The sequence below is a fragment of the Trematomus bernacchii genome, unplaced genomic scaffold (assembly GCF_902827165.1).
Source record: "Trematomus bernacchii unplaced genomic scaffold, fTreBer1.1, whole genome shotgun sequence".
NCBI lineage: Eukaryota > Metazoa > Chordata > Actinopteri > Perciformes > Nototheniidae > Trematomus > Trematomus bernacchii.
This window is the reverse complement of record NW_022987769.1, coordinates 363,775-378,452: the sequence shown is the minus strand read 5'-3', so window position 1 is coordinate 378,452 and position 14,678 is coordinate 363,775. Positions and strand designations below refer to the sequence as shown.

Below are 14,678 nucleotides of genomic sequence, written 5' to 3'. Positions count from 1 at the left end.
TGTTTTGAAAACACTTAAACGATAAAGATATAATATGGATACATGGCCCTGAAGGTGGAGCACTTACTGAAGGGATGTTTGGCCACGATGGGGTCGGACTTGAGCCCCTCGCTGACACCGTACTTGTTTTCAGCGCTGACTCTGAAGATGTACTCGGTGCCCTCGTGCAGGCTGGTCACCCGCTGCACGTTGCTCTCAACGGCGGAGGACACCGTCACCCACATGTTGGTGACAAAGTCTCTCTTCTCCAGGATGTAGTTGGTGATCTCAGAGCCGCCGTCGTCCTTCGGAGCGACCCACTTCAGCGTGGCGGCGTCCGCGTTGACGTCCTTGAACTTCACGGGGCCAATCGGGATACCGGGTTTACCCACCACCCTGAGAAGAGACGTGGATTATATATTAATATTATATTAATATATTCTTACCATTGTTACTACACAGACGGTAATGATGTCCAGGAGTAGCATAGTGAGGGTGAGCAGGGATCAAGACTCCTCACCTCATTATGAACAGATTGAAATGAAATCTGGTTTGCTCTTCACATGAGAAATCAAACACCACTCTGTGCAGTAGATTAGGCAGCACATGGCCTCGCCTCTTCACAAATGAACTGGGACTATTATTCGTTTATGATCAATGAATCCTGATCCTGACTAGTTTCCGTGAAATCTGCTCCACCGATAGAGAAGAGTTTTGTATTATTAAAAGCTCATCCAACTGTTAAAGATGGTGGACTCTAGGGTCCTACCTGATGAGGCAAAGGACTCAGTGGTCCTACCTGATGAGGCAAAGGACTCAGTGGTCCTACCTGATGAGGCAAAGGACTCAGTGGTCCTACCTGATGAAGACGCTGGTCTTAGTGGTCCTACCTGATGAAGACGCTGGTCTTAGTGGTCCTACCTGATGAAGATGGTGCTCTCCTTGCTCCCAGCGCTGTTCCTCAGGTTGATGGTGTACTTGGAGGCGTCGCTGCGCTGGCAGTCCCTGATCAGGAGGGTGGTGTTGACGGCGGAGGACTCGGCGCAGACACGGCCGGTGTCCGTCAGGTTCTCCTCCTCGCCCTTCTTCCAGGAGACCTTAGGCGTGGGCTTGCCGATGATGGGGATCTTCAGGCGCACCGTGCTGCCCTCCTTGGCGATGTAGCACATGTTGGGCAACTCCCGCAGGTCGCAGGTGGGGAGGACTGCACGGCAGAGGACACAGCATTAACATCACTATAACTCATGTAATAACTACACCCTAAACTGTGATGGTGTCTTCTCTCAGCTGTACGGAGGAAACACTGACAACTCTTTATTTAGTTTGATTTGTTTTCATTAGCTTGTTGAGTGAAAATGAAAAAACTAAAATGTAATATTATATAAAATAAATAAAATAAATAAAATAAATAAAATAAATAAAATAAATAAAATAAATAAAATATTATTTATAAAACACATTTTATAAAATTAGAAAAATCCAATCATGATAAAACAGTAATGAAAGTCTTACTGATCTGGTCCTTGGCGACCACGCTGAGCTCCTTGACGGCGCTCTCCCCCGAGTCGTTGACGGCCTTCACCCTGTAGGTGTACTCGCGGCCCTCCACCAGGTCCTTGCCGCTGTACTGCATGTTCTTGGACCTCATGAGTTCCTTGTAGTCGTCTCCTTGGGACACCTCCAGCACGTAAGCGATGATGCGGCTGCCTCCGTCCGTCAGAGGCTTCTTCCAGCTCAGCGTGCACGAGTCCTTCGTCACCAGCAGTGTCTTGAAGTCCATGACGGGGCCAGGCTCCTCTGCAGGGGCCAAACAAACACTTTGTCAAACCCCTATCCACACACACACTATAATACCCCTGATGTGCAAAAACACTGCCTGTAAATAAACCCTCCAGAAGTCACGCTGTATTTACAGTCTGTCAACAGAACCTTTAAATGGTCACTTATGAAATCAATATACTGCTTCTTCGTTTTTAACCACGGTGACCTTATCGGCTGTTTGTGTTCTTCATAATTAATAATGTTCTTTGTTGCTTTTAAATATGAAAGTCTATTCTCTTGCACTATTCTTCTGCTGTTGCAATAAGTACATTTCCCCTGATCCTGGTTCTGATAAAGTGCTCCATCGGTTTGCTGCACATACTATATATCTGCAAACAAAGCCTACAAATACAAAATACAAAATCTGTGACCTATATTCATTTACAAATAAACACCCCCCCCCCCCATCCTGAGCAGACACTCACCTGAGGCTCTGACGGCGTCGGGGGTCTCGCAGCTCTCGCCCACCCCCAGCTCGTTGACGGCAGAGACCCTGAAGATGTAGCAGCGCCCGGCGTCCAGGTCCGGGACCTTGAGGGCCGTCTTGGCGCTGTCGCTGCTGACGATGGACCACGCCTTCCTCTCCGTCTCACGCTTCTCCACGATGTAGTGCGTCACCTCGTGGCCTCCGTCCAGCAGGGGGGGGTCCCAGTAGATGTTGGCGTTGTCCTTACATGAGTCCTTCACCGTCAGGTTGGTGGGGGGGCCGGGGGTGTCTGCAGCAAAGAAACACGGGTTAGCAACAGCTGCAATATACTCTACTGTAGGTACAAGTACAAGTACTGATACCACACTGTATTATACTCTACTGTAGGTACAAGTACAAGTACTGATACCACACTGTATTACACTCTACTGTAGGTACAAGTACAAGTACTGATACCACACTGTATTATACTCTACTGTAGGTACAAGTACAAGTACTGATACCACACTGTATTATACTCTACTGTAGGTACAAGTACAAGTACTGATACCACACTGTATTATACTCTACTGTAGGTACAAGTACAAGTACTGATACCACACTGTATTATACTCTACTGTAGGTACAAGTACAAGTACTGATACCACACTGTATTACACTCTACTGTAGGTACAAGTACAAGTACTGATACCACACTGTATTACACTCTACTGTAGGTACAAGTACAAGTACTGATACCACACTGTATTATACTCTACTACAGTTAAAGTACTGATACCACACTGTAAAGTTACTCTGTTACAAGTACTGATTCCATACTGAAAATACAAGTTACGGTACTAAAACTACACTTTAATATTCTTTACTACAAGTAAAAGTACCAATACCACACTGTTGCATACTCCACTGAATGTAAAAGTACTAATAATACTCTGTAGATATACTCTGTTACAGTAGAAGGCTTAAGCTCAAGTACTATAGTAGAATTCTTCCTCTAACCCGAAGTGGAGTACAGGTTGCAGGGAGAGGAAATAGTACTATCAGAGTAGAAGTACTTCAGGGTGACTCACCGAACACCTTGACCACCACGGTGTACATCTTGATGCCGGAGGTGCTCTCCAGGCTCAGGATGTACTTTCCGCCGTCGTAGCGGTTGACGTTCTCCACCTGCAGCAGGCTGTCGGTGGGTGAGGACTTCATCACCACGCCCTGCCGGTCCTTGATGTTGGTGTTCATCTTGGCCCAGACGCTGCGGGGGGGCGGGCTGCCCTTGATGAGGGCGTGGAGCCTCATGGTGGATCCGGCAGTAAGCACAAGACCCGCCTTCAGCTCCGCACTCAGCTCCGCCTCCGGGGGGACTGTAACAGAGAGGAGGGGTTATTCACTGTTACTGCACCAGAGAGGAGGGGCTGTTCACTGTTACTGCACCAGAGAGGAGGGGCTATTCACTGTTACTGCACCAGAGAGGAGGGGCTGTTCACTGTTACTGCACCAGAGAGGAGGGGCTATTCACTGTTACTGCACCAGAGAGGAGGGGCTGTTCACTGTTACTGCACCAGAGAGGAGGGGCTATTCACTGTTACTGCACCAGAGAGGAGGGGCTGTTCACTGTTACTGCACCAGAGAGGAGGGGCTATTCACTGTTACTGCACCAGAGAGGAGGGGCTATTCACTGTTACTGCATCAGAGAGGAGGGGCTGTTCACTGTTACTGCACCAGAGAGGAGGGGCTATTCACTGTTACTGCACCAGAGAGGAGGGGCTGTTCACTGTTACTGCACCAGAGAGGAGGGGTTATTCACTGTTACTGCACCAGAGAGGAGGGGCTGTTCACTGTTACTGCACCAGAGAGGAGGGGTTATTCACTGTTACTGCACCAGAGAGGAGGGGCTATTCACTGTTACTGCACCAGAGAGGAGGGGCTATTCACTGTTACTACACCAGAGAGGAGGGGTTATTCACTGTTACTGCACCAGAGAGGAGGGGTTATTCACTGTTACTGCACCAGAGAGGAGGGGCTATTCACTGTTACTGCACCAGAGAGGAGGGGTTATTCACTGTTACTGCACCAGAGAGGAGGGGTTATTCACTGTTACTGCACCAGAGAGGAGGGGCTGTTCACTGTTACTGCACCAGAGAGGAGGGGCTATTCACTGTTACTGCACCAGAGAGGAGGGGCTATTCACTGTTACTGCACCAGAGAGGAGGGGCTATTCACTGTTACTACACCAGAGAGGAGGGGCTATTCACTGTTACTGCACCAGAGAGGAGGGGCTATTCACTGTTACTGCACTAGAGAGGAGGGGCTATTCACTGTTACTGCACCAGAGAGGAGGGGTTATTCACTGTTACTACACCAGAGAGGAGGGGCTATTCACTGTTACTACACCAGAGAGGAGGGGCTATTCACTGTTACTACACCAGAGAGGAGGGGCTATTCACTGTTACTACACCAGAGAGGAGGGGCTATTCACTGTTACTGCACCAGAGAGGAGGGGCTATTCACTGTTACTACACCAGAGAGGAGGGGCTATTCACTGTTACTACACCAGAGAGGAGGGGCTATTCACTGTTACTACACCAGAGAGGAGGGGCTATTCACTGTTACTACACCAGAGAGGAGGGGCTATTCACTGTTACTACACCAGAGAGGAGGGGCTATTCACTGTTACTACACCAGAGAGGAGGGGTTGCAGAAAAACTGCTCTTTATAATTAAAATAATCCTTAGAAATAACAATAATGTAATTTGATGTTTTTTGTTAATTGATTGAGGTACTGCTGTTTTTCTGTCCTAAAAGGTCTGGACTAACAGGGTCATATCTCTGGTCTGGATGTGGTCCTGTGGTTCTGTGGTTCTGTGGTCCTGTGGACCTGTGGACCTGTGGACCTGTGGTTCTGTGGTTCTGTGGTTCTGTGGTCCTGTGGTCCTGTGGTCCTGTGGTTCAGGTCCTACCTGACAGACCGTAGCTTCTCAGTGCAGCTAGGTGCCTTCTCCTCAGCCATAGCTCCTCTTACCTGTGGGGTTCCCCAAGGCTCTATTCTGGGCCCCATCCTCTTTCTACGGTACATACTGCCCCTAGGTTCAATTCTCACTAAACATAATACTCCCTTCCACTGCTACGCCGACGATGTACAGATCTATCTGCCTCTCAAAGCAAATGTCAAACACTCACTACAGCAGCTGATGGACTGCTTAACAGAGATAAAATCCTGGCTGAGCAAAAACGTTCTCAACCTCAACGAGAGCAAGACTGAGGTCATCTTTTTTGGACCCCAACCTCGAGCCTCTCCGGTTGATATTCTGGGCTCTCTCAATAAAAACATCCTCCCCTCTGTCATGAACCTTGGAGTGACCTTCACTAGCACTTTTAAATTCGACAAGCAGGTCAGCACCGTAGTCAAATCCTGCTTTTTTAAATCCTGCTTTTTTTAAATAAGACTATTGGCCAAAACCAAGTCGTATTTATCTTTTAAAGACTTGGAAAGGGTTATCAACGCCTTTGTAACCTCGAGACTGGACTATTGTAACGCTCTGTATGTGGGTATGGACCAGGCCTCAATTAAACGCCTGCAGCTAGTCCAAAACGCAGCTGCACGTCTGCTGACTGGCCACAAAAAGCGTGACCACATCACCCCTATTCTGGCCTCACTGCACTGGCTTCCAGTTCGGTTCAGAATTGATTTTAAACTCCTTTTATTTGTTTTTAAAGCACTAAATGGGCTGGCTCTGGCCTATATAGCTGAACTCCTCCAGCGCTACACCCCAGCCAGAGCTTTAAGGTCTGCTGACCAGCTGCTGCTGGTAGTGCCCAAGACCAGGCTCAAAACCCGAGGGCACCGAGCCTTCTCAGCAGCTGGCCCGAGGCTCTGGAACACTCTGCCCCTCCATGTGAGGTCGGCCCAGACCCTAGGGGGTTTTAAATCTACACTAAAAACACACTTCTTCTCCCTGGCCTTCTAGTCAGAGCGGAGCACGACTCCTGACTTTTCCCTGTGTTTTTTATATATCTGTTGTAATTTATTGTCTTTTATTGTGATTGTAGTAATGTGTTTTTATTATTATTATTTATTATTATTTATTATTATTTATTATTATTTATTATTATTTATTATTATTTATCACTTTGGCTCGACCAAAAATCGCTTTTAAATGTGCTTTATAAATAAAACTTGATTTGATTTGTTTTGTGGTTCTGTGGTTCTGTGGACCTGTGGTTCTGTGGTTCTGTGGTCCTGTGGTCCTGTGTATGTGGTTCTGTGGTTCTGTGTATGTGGTTCTGTGGTTCTGTGTATGTGGTTATGTGGTTCTGTGGTTCTGTGTATGTGGTTCTGTGGTTCTGTGGTTATGTGTATGTGGTCCTGTGGTTCTGTGGTTCTGTGGTTCTGTGTATGTGGTTCTGTGGTTCTGTGGTTCTGTGGTCCTGTGGTCCTGTGGTCCTGTGGACCTGTGGTTCTGTAGTTCTGTGATTCTGTGGTCCTGTGGTTCTGTGGTTCTGTGGTTCTGTGTATGTGGTTCTGTGGTTCTGTGGACCTGTGGTTCTGTGGTTCTGTGTATGTGGTTCTGTGGTTCTGTGGTTCTGTGTATGTGGTTCTGTGGTTCTGTGGTTCTGTGTATGTGGTTCTGTGGTTCTGTGGTCCTGTGGTCCTGTGGTCCTGTGGACCTGTGGTTCTGTAGTTCTGTGGTCCTGTGGTCCTGTGGACCTGTGGTTCTGTGGTTCTGTGGTCCTGTGGTTCTGTGGTTCTGTGTTTCTGTGGTTCTGTGGTTCTGTGGTCCTGTGGTCCTGTGGACCTGTGGTTCTGTAGTTCTGTGGTCCTGTGGTTCTGTGGTCCTGTGGACCTGTGGTTCTGTGGTTCTGTGGTCCTGTGGTTCTGTGGTTCTGTGTATGTGGTTCTACCATCAACCAGCTGATTTATGTTAGAAATGTCTCTAAGATAAGAAGCACTTGTCATAAAAAGACAAAGCATTGCACATTAGAGAAATTCAAAGACTAGAAATAAACAATCCAAATATAAATCAAATAGCATGAAAATAAACATGTTGCAAATGTCCAATAAACAAATATAAAGCAGGATATGATATATCCATGAAGTGTGTGAGGAGTGCAATATGTCCCAGATGCTGAGGTACGTACTGATGATGTCCTTGGCCTCGTGTGTCCCGGGGACCTCCACCGGCTCTCCGAAGCCGACCTTGTTGACGGCGGTGACGCGGCACTGGTACTGAGCGCGGTGCTCCAGGTTCTGGATGGTGTAGGCGGTGTCATGCAGGTTCCTGGGCACGTTGCAGCGCACCCAGTCCTTGGCCTCGCCCTTCCTGCTCTCCACCAAGTACCCGAGCACGGGGCTTCCCCCGGTGCTGGAGGGCTCCGTCCACGAGAGGCTGATGGTGCTGTTGGTGGTGTTGGTCATGGTGGGGTTCACCACGGGGCCAGGGGGAGCTGCAGCACATCCACAGGTTAGTTTATACACGGAGCAACATGTGGTACAGCACTACGCCTTTAAATATATATACATATATACAGGCTTGGGGATTAACGGATGACATGTAACAAGATAACGTCATCAGGACGATAACAGAAGCTAACTGTATTCGATTACATTCAAACATGGAGGTAGACTGAATGATCTTTCTGGTTTATGTCTAGAATACTTCTTCTTCTTTAAAGCAGCAGGTGGAGAGCTGATTTATTAAACAGAAATACAATCTGCTTTTGAATGATGTATTTAGCTTTAACAGCATCTGTAAACTATCACTATTACTACATGTATTGATAAAAACACTAAGGTAAAAATCATCCTATTGTTATTTATTGTCTGGTGTTTTATTGGCACAGCATCTGACCTTGAGGCAATCCAAAGGTAACGGAGAGTAATCAGGTTACTCTATATATCCACATGTAACTGGTTATGTGTGTATGTATTTAAAGGACTCACTGATGGGGTTCTGTGCGGTGCTGGTGGCGGACGGCTCGCTGGGCTTGCCCTGCCCGGCCTCGTTGACGGCGCTGACCCTGAACTCGTACTCGGTGCCCTCGGTCAGGCCGGTGTAGTCGATGCTTCGCTCGGTCAGGATCTTCCTGCCCAGCTTGGTCCAGTTCAGGTCCTTGGCCTCCTTCTTCTCCAGCATGTAGCCCACGATGGGGGACTTCCCGTCGTCCGCAGGCTCCTTCCAGCTCACCGTCATGCGGTCGCAGGTCACGTTGGTGACCAAAGGCGCCTCGCAGGGGCCGGGAACATCTGGGGGGAAACCACAGGGTTTGGATCAGTAAAGAGGTCCATAATAAGAATGTGGAACCAGTTCTAGAGATGAAGAGGTCCATAATAAGAATGTGGAACCAGTTCTAGAGATGAAGAGGTCCATAATAAGAATGTGGAACCAGTTCTAGAGATGAAGAGGTCCATAATAAGAATGTGGAACCAGTTCTAGAGATGAAGAGGTCCATAATAAGAATGTGGAACCAGTTCTAGAGATGAAGAGGTCCATAATAAGAACGTGGAACCAGTTCTAGAGATGAAGAGGTCCATAATAAGAACGTGGAACCAGTTCTAGAGATGAAGAGGTCCATAATAAGAACGTGGAACCAGTTCTAGAGATGAAGAGGTCCATAATAAGAATGTGGAACCAGTTCTAGAGATGAAGAGGTCCATAATAAGAATGTGGAACCAGTTCTAGAGATGAAGAGGTCCATAATAAGAACGTGGAACCAGTTCTAGAGATGAAGAGGTCCATAATAAGAACGTGGAACCAGTTCTAGAGATGAAGAGGTCCATAATAAGAACGTGGAACCAGTTCTAGAGATGAAGAGGTCCATAATAAGAACGTGGAACCAGTTCTAGAGATGAAGAGGTCCATAATAAGAACGTGGAACCAGTTCTAGAGATGAAGAGGTCCATAATAAGAACGTGGAACCAGTTCTAGAGATGAAGAGGTCCATAATAAGAACGTGGAACCAGTTCTAGAGATGAAGAGGTCCATAATAAGAACGTGGAACCAGTTCTAGAGATGACACAATCCCAGTGAAACTACACCATTCTTCATTACTATATTTCTTATGATTTTTTATTGTTACTGTAGTTTTCTTAAAATAGTTTTCTATCTGCTTTTGAAATGTGTGTTTTACCTTTATGTACCACAACACCAAGTCAAATGACTCGTACGTGTCACCCTACCTGGAGATGAAGCTGTTTCTGATTCTGACACCAGTTCAACACGGTTCAAGCCCTCCTCTATTACTGTTGGAAGTTACAGACTACATCTCCCTGACGCTAACGCTGCTGAGTCCAACTCACTGTAGGGGTTCTTGGCGATGACGGGTCCAGTAACCAGAGAGTCTCCGACCCCCCAGGTGTTCTCGGCCCGGATCCTGAACTGGTACTCCCGGCCCTCGATGAGCTTCCCGACGTCGAGCTCCTTCTCGTCGGCATGGATTTTGGCGCAGACCTGAGCCCATTCGGCGCGGCTGGTCTCACGTTTATCCACGATGTAGTTGGTGATGATGGCGCCGCCGTCCTTCAGGGGGGGCTCCCAGGTTAGCTTGATGTTCAGGGCGAACACCTCCAGGTACTGGGCACTGGCAGGGGGGCCGGGCACGTCTGAGGGCAAACACAACGAGGACATATCAGCACACAGAGCTAAAACTAAAGGAAATACGAAACAGAAAAATATATTAGATAAGATAAGGTAAGATGGACCTTAATGAATTCCTGTGGGGAAATTCAGGAGTTTATATATACTGTATATACAGTATATACTGTATATACTGTGTATACTGTGTATACTGTATATACTGTATATACTGTATATACTGTATATACTGTGTTTACTGTATATACTGTATATACTGTGTATACTGTATATACAGTATATACTGTATACACAGAGCAGGGGTTGCCTAAACAAGCTCTCCGTATCATAAAGTATAATTGAACTGTAACTGATGCTGTTATTTCATGATGGTTGTAAGGGATGATCAGTGTTGTTTTCAGCTCACAATTACTTTATTTTAAAAACAGTTTGTATTATTATTTAAATTTTTATTCTATTTTGTGTAAATCCTGTTTTTAACTCTGACCCTGTTGCTGCTCTAAATGCCTGAATTTCCCCAAGGGGATAAATAAAGTTCCATTTGATCTTATCTTAAACTGAACTGTTGTTTGCATGAGATGAACCCCGTCCAGATGAACCCCGGTACTGACCCAGGACCACCACGGGGACCTCGGCGCTCTTGGAGCCGCTGGCGTTCTCAGCCACGATGCTGTAGGCTCCTGTGTGCTCCCTGCTGACGGAGGTCATGTCCAGCTGGAAGTGGTTCCTGAGTTGCGTGAGGACCAGGCCCTCACCGGACTTCAGGCTGTCGTCGCCTCTCTTCCAGGTGACTCGGGGCATGGGCTTCCCGAACACCTGGGCCTCCAGCGTGATGCTAGAGCCCGCCTTCACCTTCACGCCCTTCTCCATCTTGGCACTGAGCTCCACCCTCGGCGGCACTGAGGGCGGGGGAGAAGGATGAGTTAAACAGCTATTTAAAGTGGACCTATCATGCTATATTTGAATAATATATTGTAGGGCCATACCTATATAAAACATGTCTGTGAAGTTTTCTTTTCAAAATACCAAACAGATCATGCATTTTAGCCATGCCTCATTTCGCTCTATTTGCTCTTTTCCAGCCCTGTTTTTGCAAGGGCTGATTCTGTGAGAAGTCTTCTTCGCTGCTTGTGTGGCAGACTACAGCGCCACTTACAGGCCTGGCATATGTACTACAGCGTCTCCAGCGCTTTCGAGCGGCAATGGCCGTGGCCCAACCCCATCTACTTAACATATTAGTGATAACTCATGACTCATCAAAGTAAACCTACTTGACAAATGGTTCTGATTTAAATTAAAATGTTGGATCTGATTCTCGTTTTAAAACAGGTTCTGAATCCAAATCTAATTCTGGTTCTGGTTCAGGTTCTGGTTCTAATTCTGACATTGATTATAAAATGTTTATTTCAGAGATCCGTCTTATTCTTCCGTTTTTAAAATGTGGTCCTGATATCTAGTTCAGCATAGATCCGGCCCGTGTCAGCGCTCACCGCTCTCTGCGCAGACGAGCACCGGGTCGCTGGGCTCGGAGGTCTTGCTGACGTTAACGGTGGTCTTGGCGATGACCCTGAACTGGTACTGAAGGTCCCGCTCCAGGCCCGTCACCGTGTACTCCTCCCGCGGGCAGTTCTGGCTGCTGGTGTTGCAGCGCAGCCACATGTCTCCGGGCAGACGCAGCGTCTCCACGTAGTAACCGATGATCTTACTGCCGCCGTCGTTCTTTGGACGCGTCCAAACCAGAACCACAGAGTTCTTGGTGACGTCCAGAACCTCGGGTTTCCCCGGGGTGTCTGAGAAACAGAGAGGGAAGTCATTATAGTACAAATAATAATAACGATACTGTGAATAAGTCAGTGGACCATCTTTCTGTATCTCACAAAGCAAACGTGTAAGATAAGATAAGAAGTACTTGTTTGCGTCATAGCAGCATCAAAAGTCATTGCAAAATATAAAGCAGGATATTATATATACATAAGTATGTGAGGAATAGATGAGACAAGATGCTACGCACCGATAGGCGTCCTGGCCGTCACAAAGTCGGTCTTCTTGCTGGGTTTGCCCTGCCCGGCGCGGTTGATGGCCGACACCCTGAAGGTGTACTCCAGGCCCTCGATGAGGCCGGCACACGGGTACTCGTTGGAGCGCACCACGCAGTCGTTGGCCTTCACCCACAGCAGGCTGTTCCTCTCCTTGCGCTCGATGTAGTAACCGGTGATGGGGCTGCCGCCGTCGGTCTCCGGTTTGTCCCACGCCACGAACATGCAGTCCTTGTTGCACTTGTTGATGCGGCAGTCCAGCGGCTCCGAGGGAACATCTGGGGGGGAATTAAAAATGTTCATAAAACAAATCGGAGAAATCTGCAGCTCATCACGTACTCAGAGGCGGAGGAAGTACTCTATACTTCACATTCAGTCAGAACAAGTAAGTACTTAATGTCCCATTTCAGAATAATGATTAAAACACTTCAGAAGGTAACAGTTGAGGTCCATCTAATAACTATCAGTCCTAAAAAATACATCAAATATAGATATAGATATCAAACCGAAAAAGGACCTAAGTACTTTACTAAATAAATCACGACATGTACAACAGGTAAACTGACCGAAGGGGAACTTGGCCACCATCCTTTCGGACTGCATGGGGTCCGACATTCCGAAGCGGTTCTCCGCCCGGATGCGGAACGCGTAGTCCTTCCCAGGGATGAGCTTCCCGAGTCGGCAGCTGGTCTTCTGGCCTCCGGAAGAGGTGGCCGTCACCCAGTCTCCACGGCTCAGGTCGCACTTCTCCACCACGTAGTTAGTGATGTTGCTGCCGCCATCCTCCAGCGGCTTGTTCCAGGCCAGAGAGCAGGCGTCCGCGTCGATGTCGCTGATCACCACCGGGCCCTCGGGAGGACCGGGGATGTCTGCAACACAGAGACAAAGTTAAACACAGAGAATCTCCAATAAATCCCCTTCAGGAGAACCTGAATGCACCACCCTGCCTGTCCTTCCACTTCCCACACCATGTCCGGCACACTGACCTCTGATGATGATCTTCATGGACTCCACGACCCTGGCGGAGATGTTCTCAGCCACCAGGCTGTACTCGCCGCTGTCTGTCCTCGACACGTCTTTGATGATCAGAACGCACATGTTCCCGGACTTGTGCACGGCCAGACGGCTGGACGGCACCACGGCGTCTTCGCCACGCATCCACTTGCAGGTCGGGGAGGGTTTACCTGAGACCAGCGCCTCCACCCTGAGCTTAGCTCCGGCTCTGGCACTGACCGTCTCCGGCATCACGATCTTCGGCTCCACTGTGAGGGAGAATAATGCATGGTTAACCTCAGAAGGAAGGGGTTTATGGGGAGGGGGTTTATGGGAAGGGGGTTCGGACTCACGGATCTGCTCCTTGATCTCCACGGCCTCGCGGGTCTCGGTGAAGGAGCTCTGGCCCATTACGTTTTTGGCGGCGACTCTGAACTTGTACTTCTTGCTCTCCTTCAGGCCGCTGATACTGATGCTCAGACCCTTCACCGTGGTGTAGGCGCTCCACACCTCCTCCTCCGGCTCCTCATCCTCTTCCTCCTCCTCAGGGGGAGGTGGGGGAGGAGCCTCCTCACCCTCTGCAACCTGGTGGAGATCAACGGCTCTTTAGATGCACTCAACACCACCGAATGTGCTTCAACTACAAATATCTGTTAGATCATGTACAGTTTGTGTTTACTGCTAAACTCTAGGTGTTAGAAAGGAGACAGACCTCCACTGGTGCGGGGGGCTCGGGGGGAGGCTTCACTTCAATGTATTCAACCACGTAGCCGTCGATCTTGGCCCCGCCGTCCTTCGCCGGCTTCACCCAGCCAACCATGGCGCTGTTCTTGGTGATCTCCAGAACCTCGATCTTCTCGCAGGGATCGGGCTTACCTGAGGAAGAGGAGGTCTCAGAGTTAGTGCTTCAATCATTTCCAGTGAACTTATTGGGCTTTTTATGCCTTTGGTAAAAACTAAATAGTTGTCATCTTCATTTGATGATCTAGTTAATTTAGTTTAATTAATTTGTAATGAATATAAGCTTTAGTTCGATGAAGTGTGTGGGACTTGACATCCCTCTCTTCACCACCTGTGAACAAAGAGAAAGTAGAGAGGAGAGAGTGAGTATGTACTTACTGACGGGATCGGAGGCCACGTAGGAGGTGGGGCTCACTTTGTGGACCCCGGGTCCGTACTCATTGACGGCCGTGACTCTGAAGTAGTACTCGGAGCCGGGCACCAGGCCGCTGACTTTGAAGGGAACCTTGTCCTTCTCCACCTCGGCCTTCACCGTCGCCCACGTCTTGCGGTCGATCTCGCGTTTCTCCACCACGTAGTGCGTGATCTCGCTGCCTCCGTCCATCTCCGGAGGACTCCAGGACAGCTTGGCGGAGGTCTGCTTGATGTCGGTGGCCTCCAGGTTCATCACGGGGCCCGGGGTGTCTGACAGGACAAGAACATGGCGTTCAATTTCACGCTGTTTTATTCAATCCCATTTCAGGATAAGGATTCTACTAATCGGTCATTATTCCTTAACTGAAGTCTTATGTTAAGGTGACCTGCACTACACTACACTCACCCTGGACTTGATGTTAAGGTGACCTGCTGTACATGATTACAGTACACTCACCCAGGACTTGATGTTAAGGTGACCTGCTGTACATTATTACACTACACTCACCCAGGACTTGATGTTAAGCTGACCTGCTGTACATTATTACAGTACACTCACCCTGGACTTGATGTTAAGGTGACCTGCTGTACATTATTACACTACACTCACCCAGGACTTGATGTTAAGGTGACCTGCTGTACATTATTACACTACACTCACCCAGGACTTGATGTTAAGGT

At 48.2% G+C, this 14,678-nt stretch overlaps 1 protein-coding gene across 1 annotated transcript in view; it reads right to left on the bottom strand.

The window, feature by feature from the left end:
- Positions 1-14,678, bottom strand: part of LOC117496739 (titin-like) — a gene marked incomplete at its 3' end in the record, with an annotated part of 221,578 nt that overhangs the window by 33,251 nt on the left and 173,649 nt on the right. Inside the window, 16 exon segments of the mRNA XM_034148477.1 lie at positions 68-375; positions 901-1,183; positions 1,492-1,776; positions 2,226-2,516; positions 3,298-3,585; positions 7,361-7,666; positions 8,163-8,465; positions 9,519-9,821; positions 10,425-10,712; positions 11,304-11,603; positions 11,825-12,127; positions 12,416-12,718; positions 12,836-13,111; positions 13,196-13,427; positions 13,555-13,718; positions 13,962-14,267. Coding sequence (XP_034004368.1) covers positions 68-375; positions 901-1,183; positions 1,492-1,776; positions 2,226-2,516; positions 3,298-3,585; positions 7,361-7,666; positions 8,163-8,465; positions 9,519-9,821; positions 10,425-10,712; positions 11,304-11,603; positions 11,825-12,127; positions 12,416-12,718; positions 12,836-13,111; positions 13,196-13,427; positions 13,555-13,718; positions 13,962-14,267 — 4,539 coding nt within the window.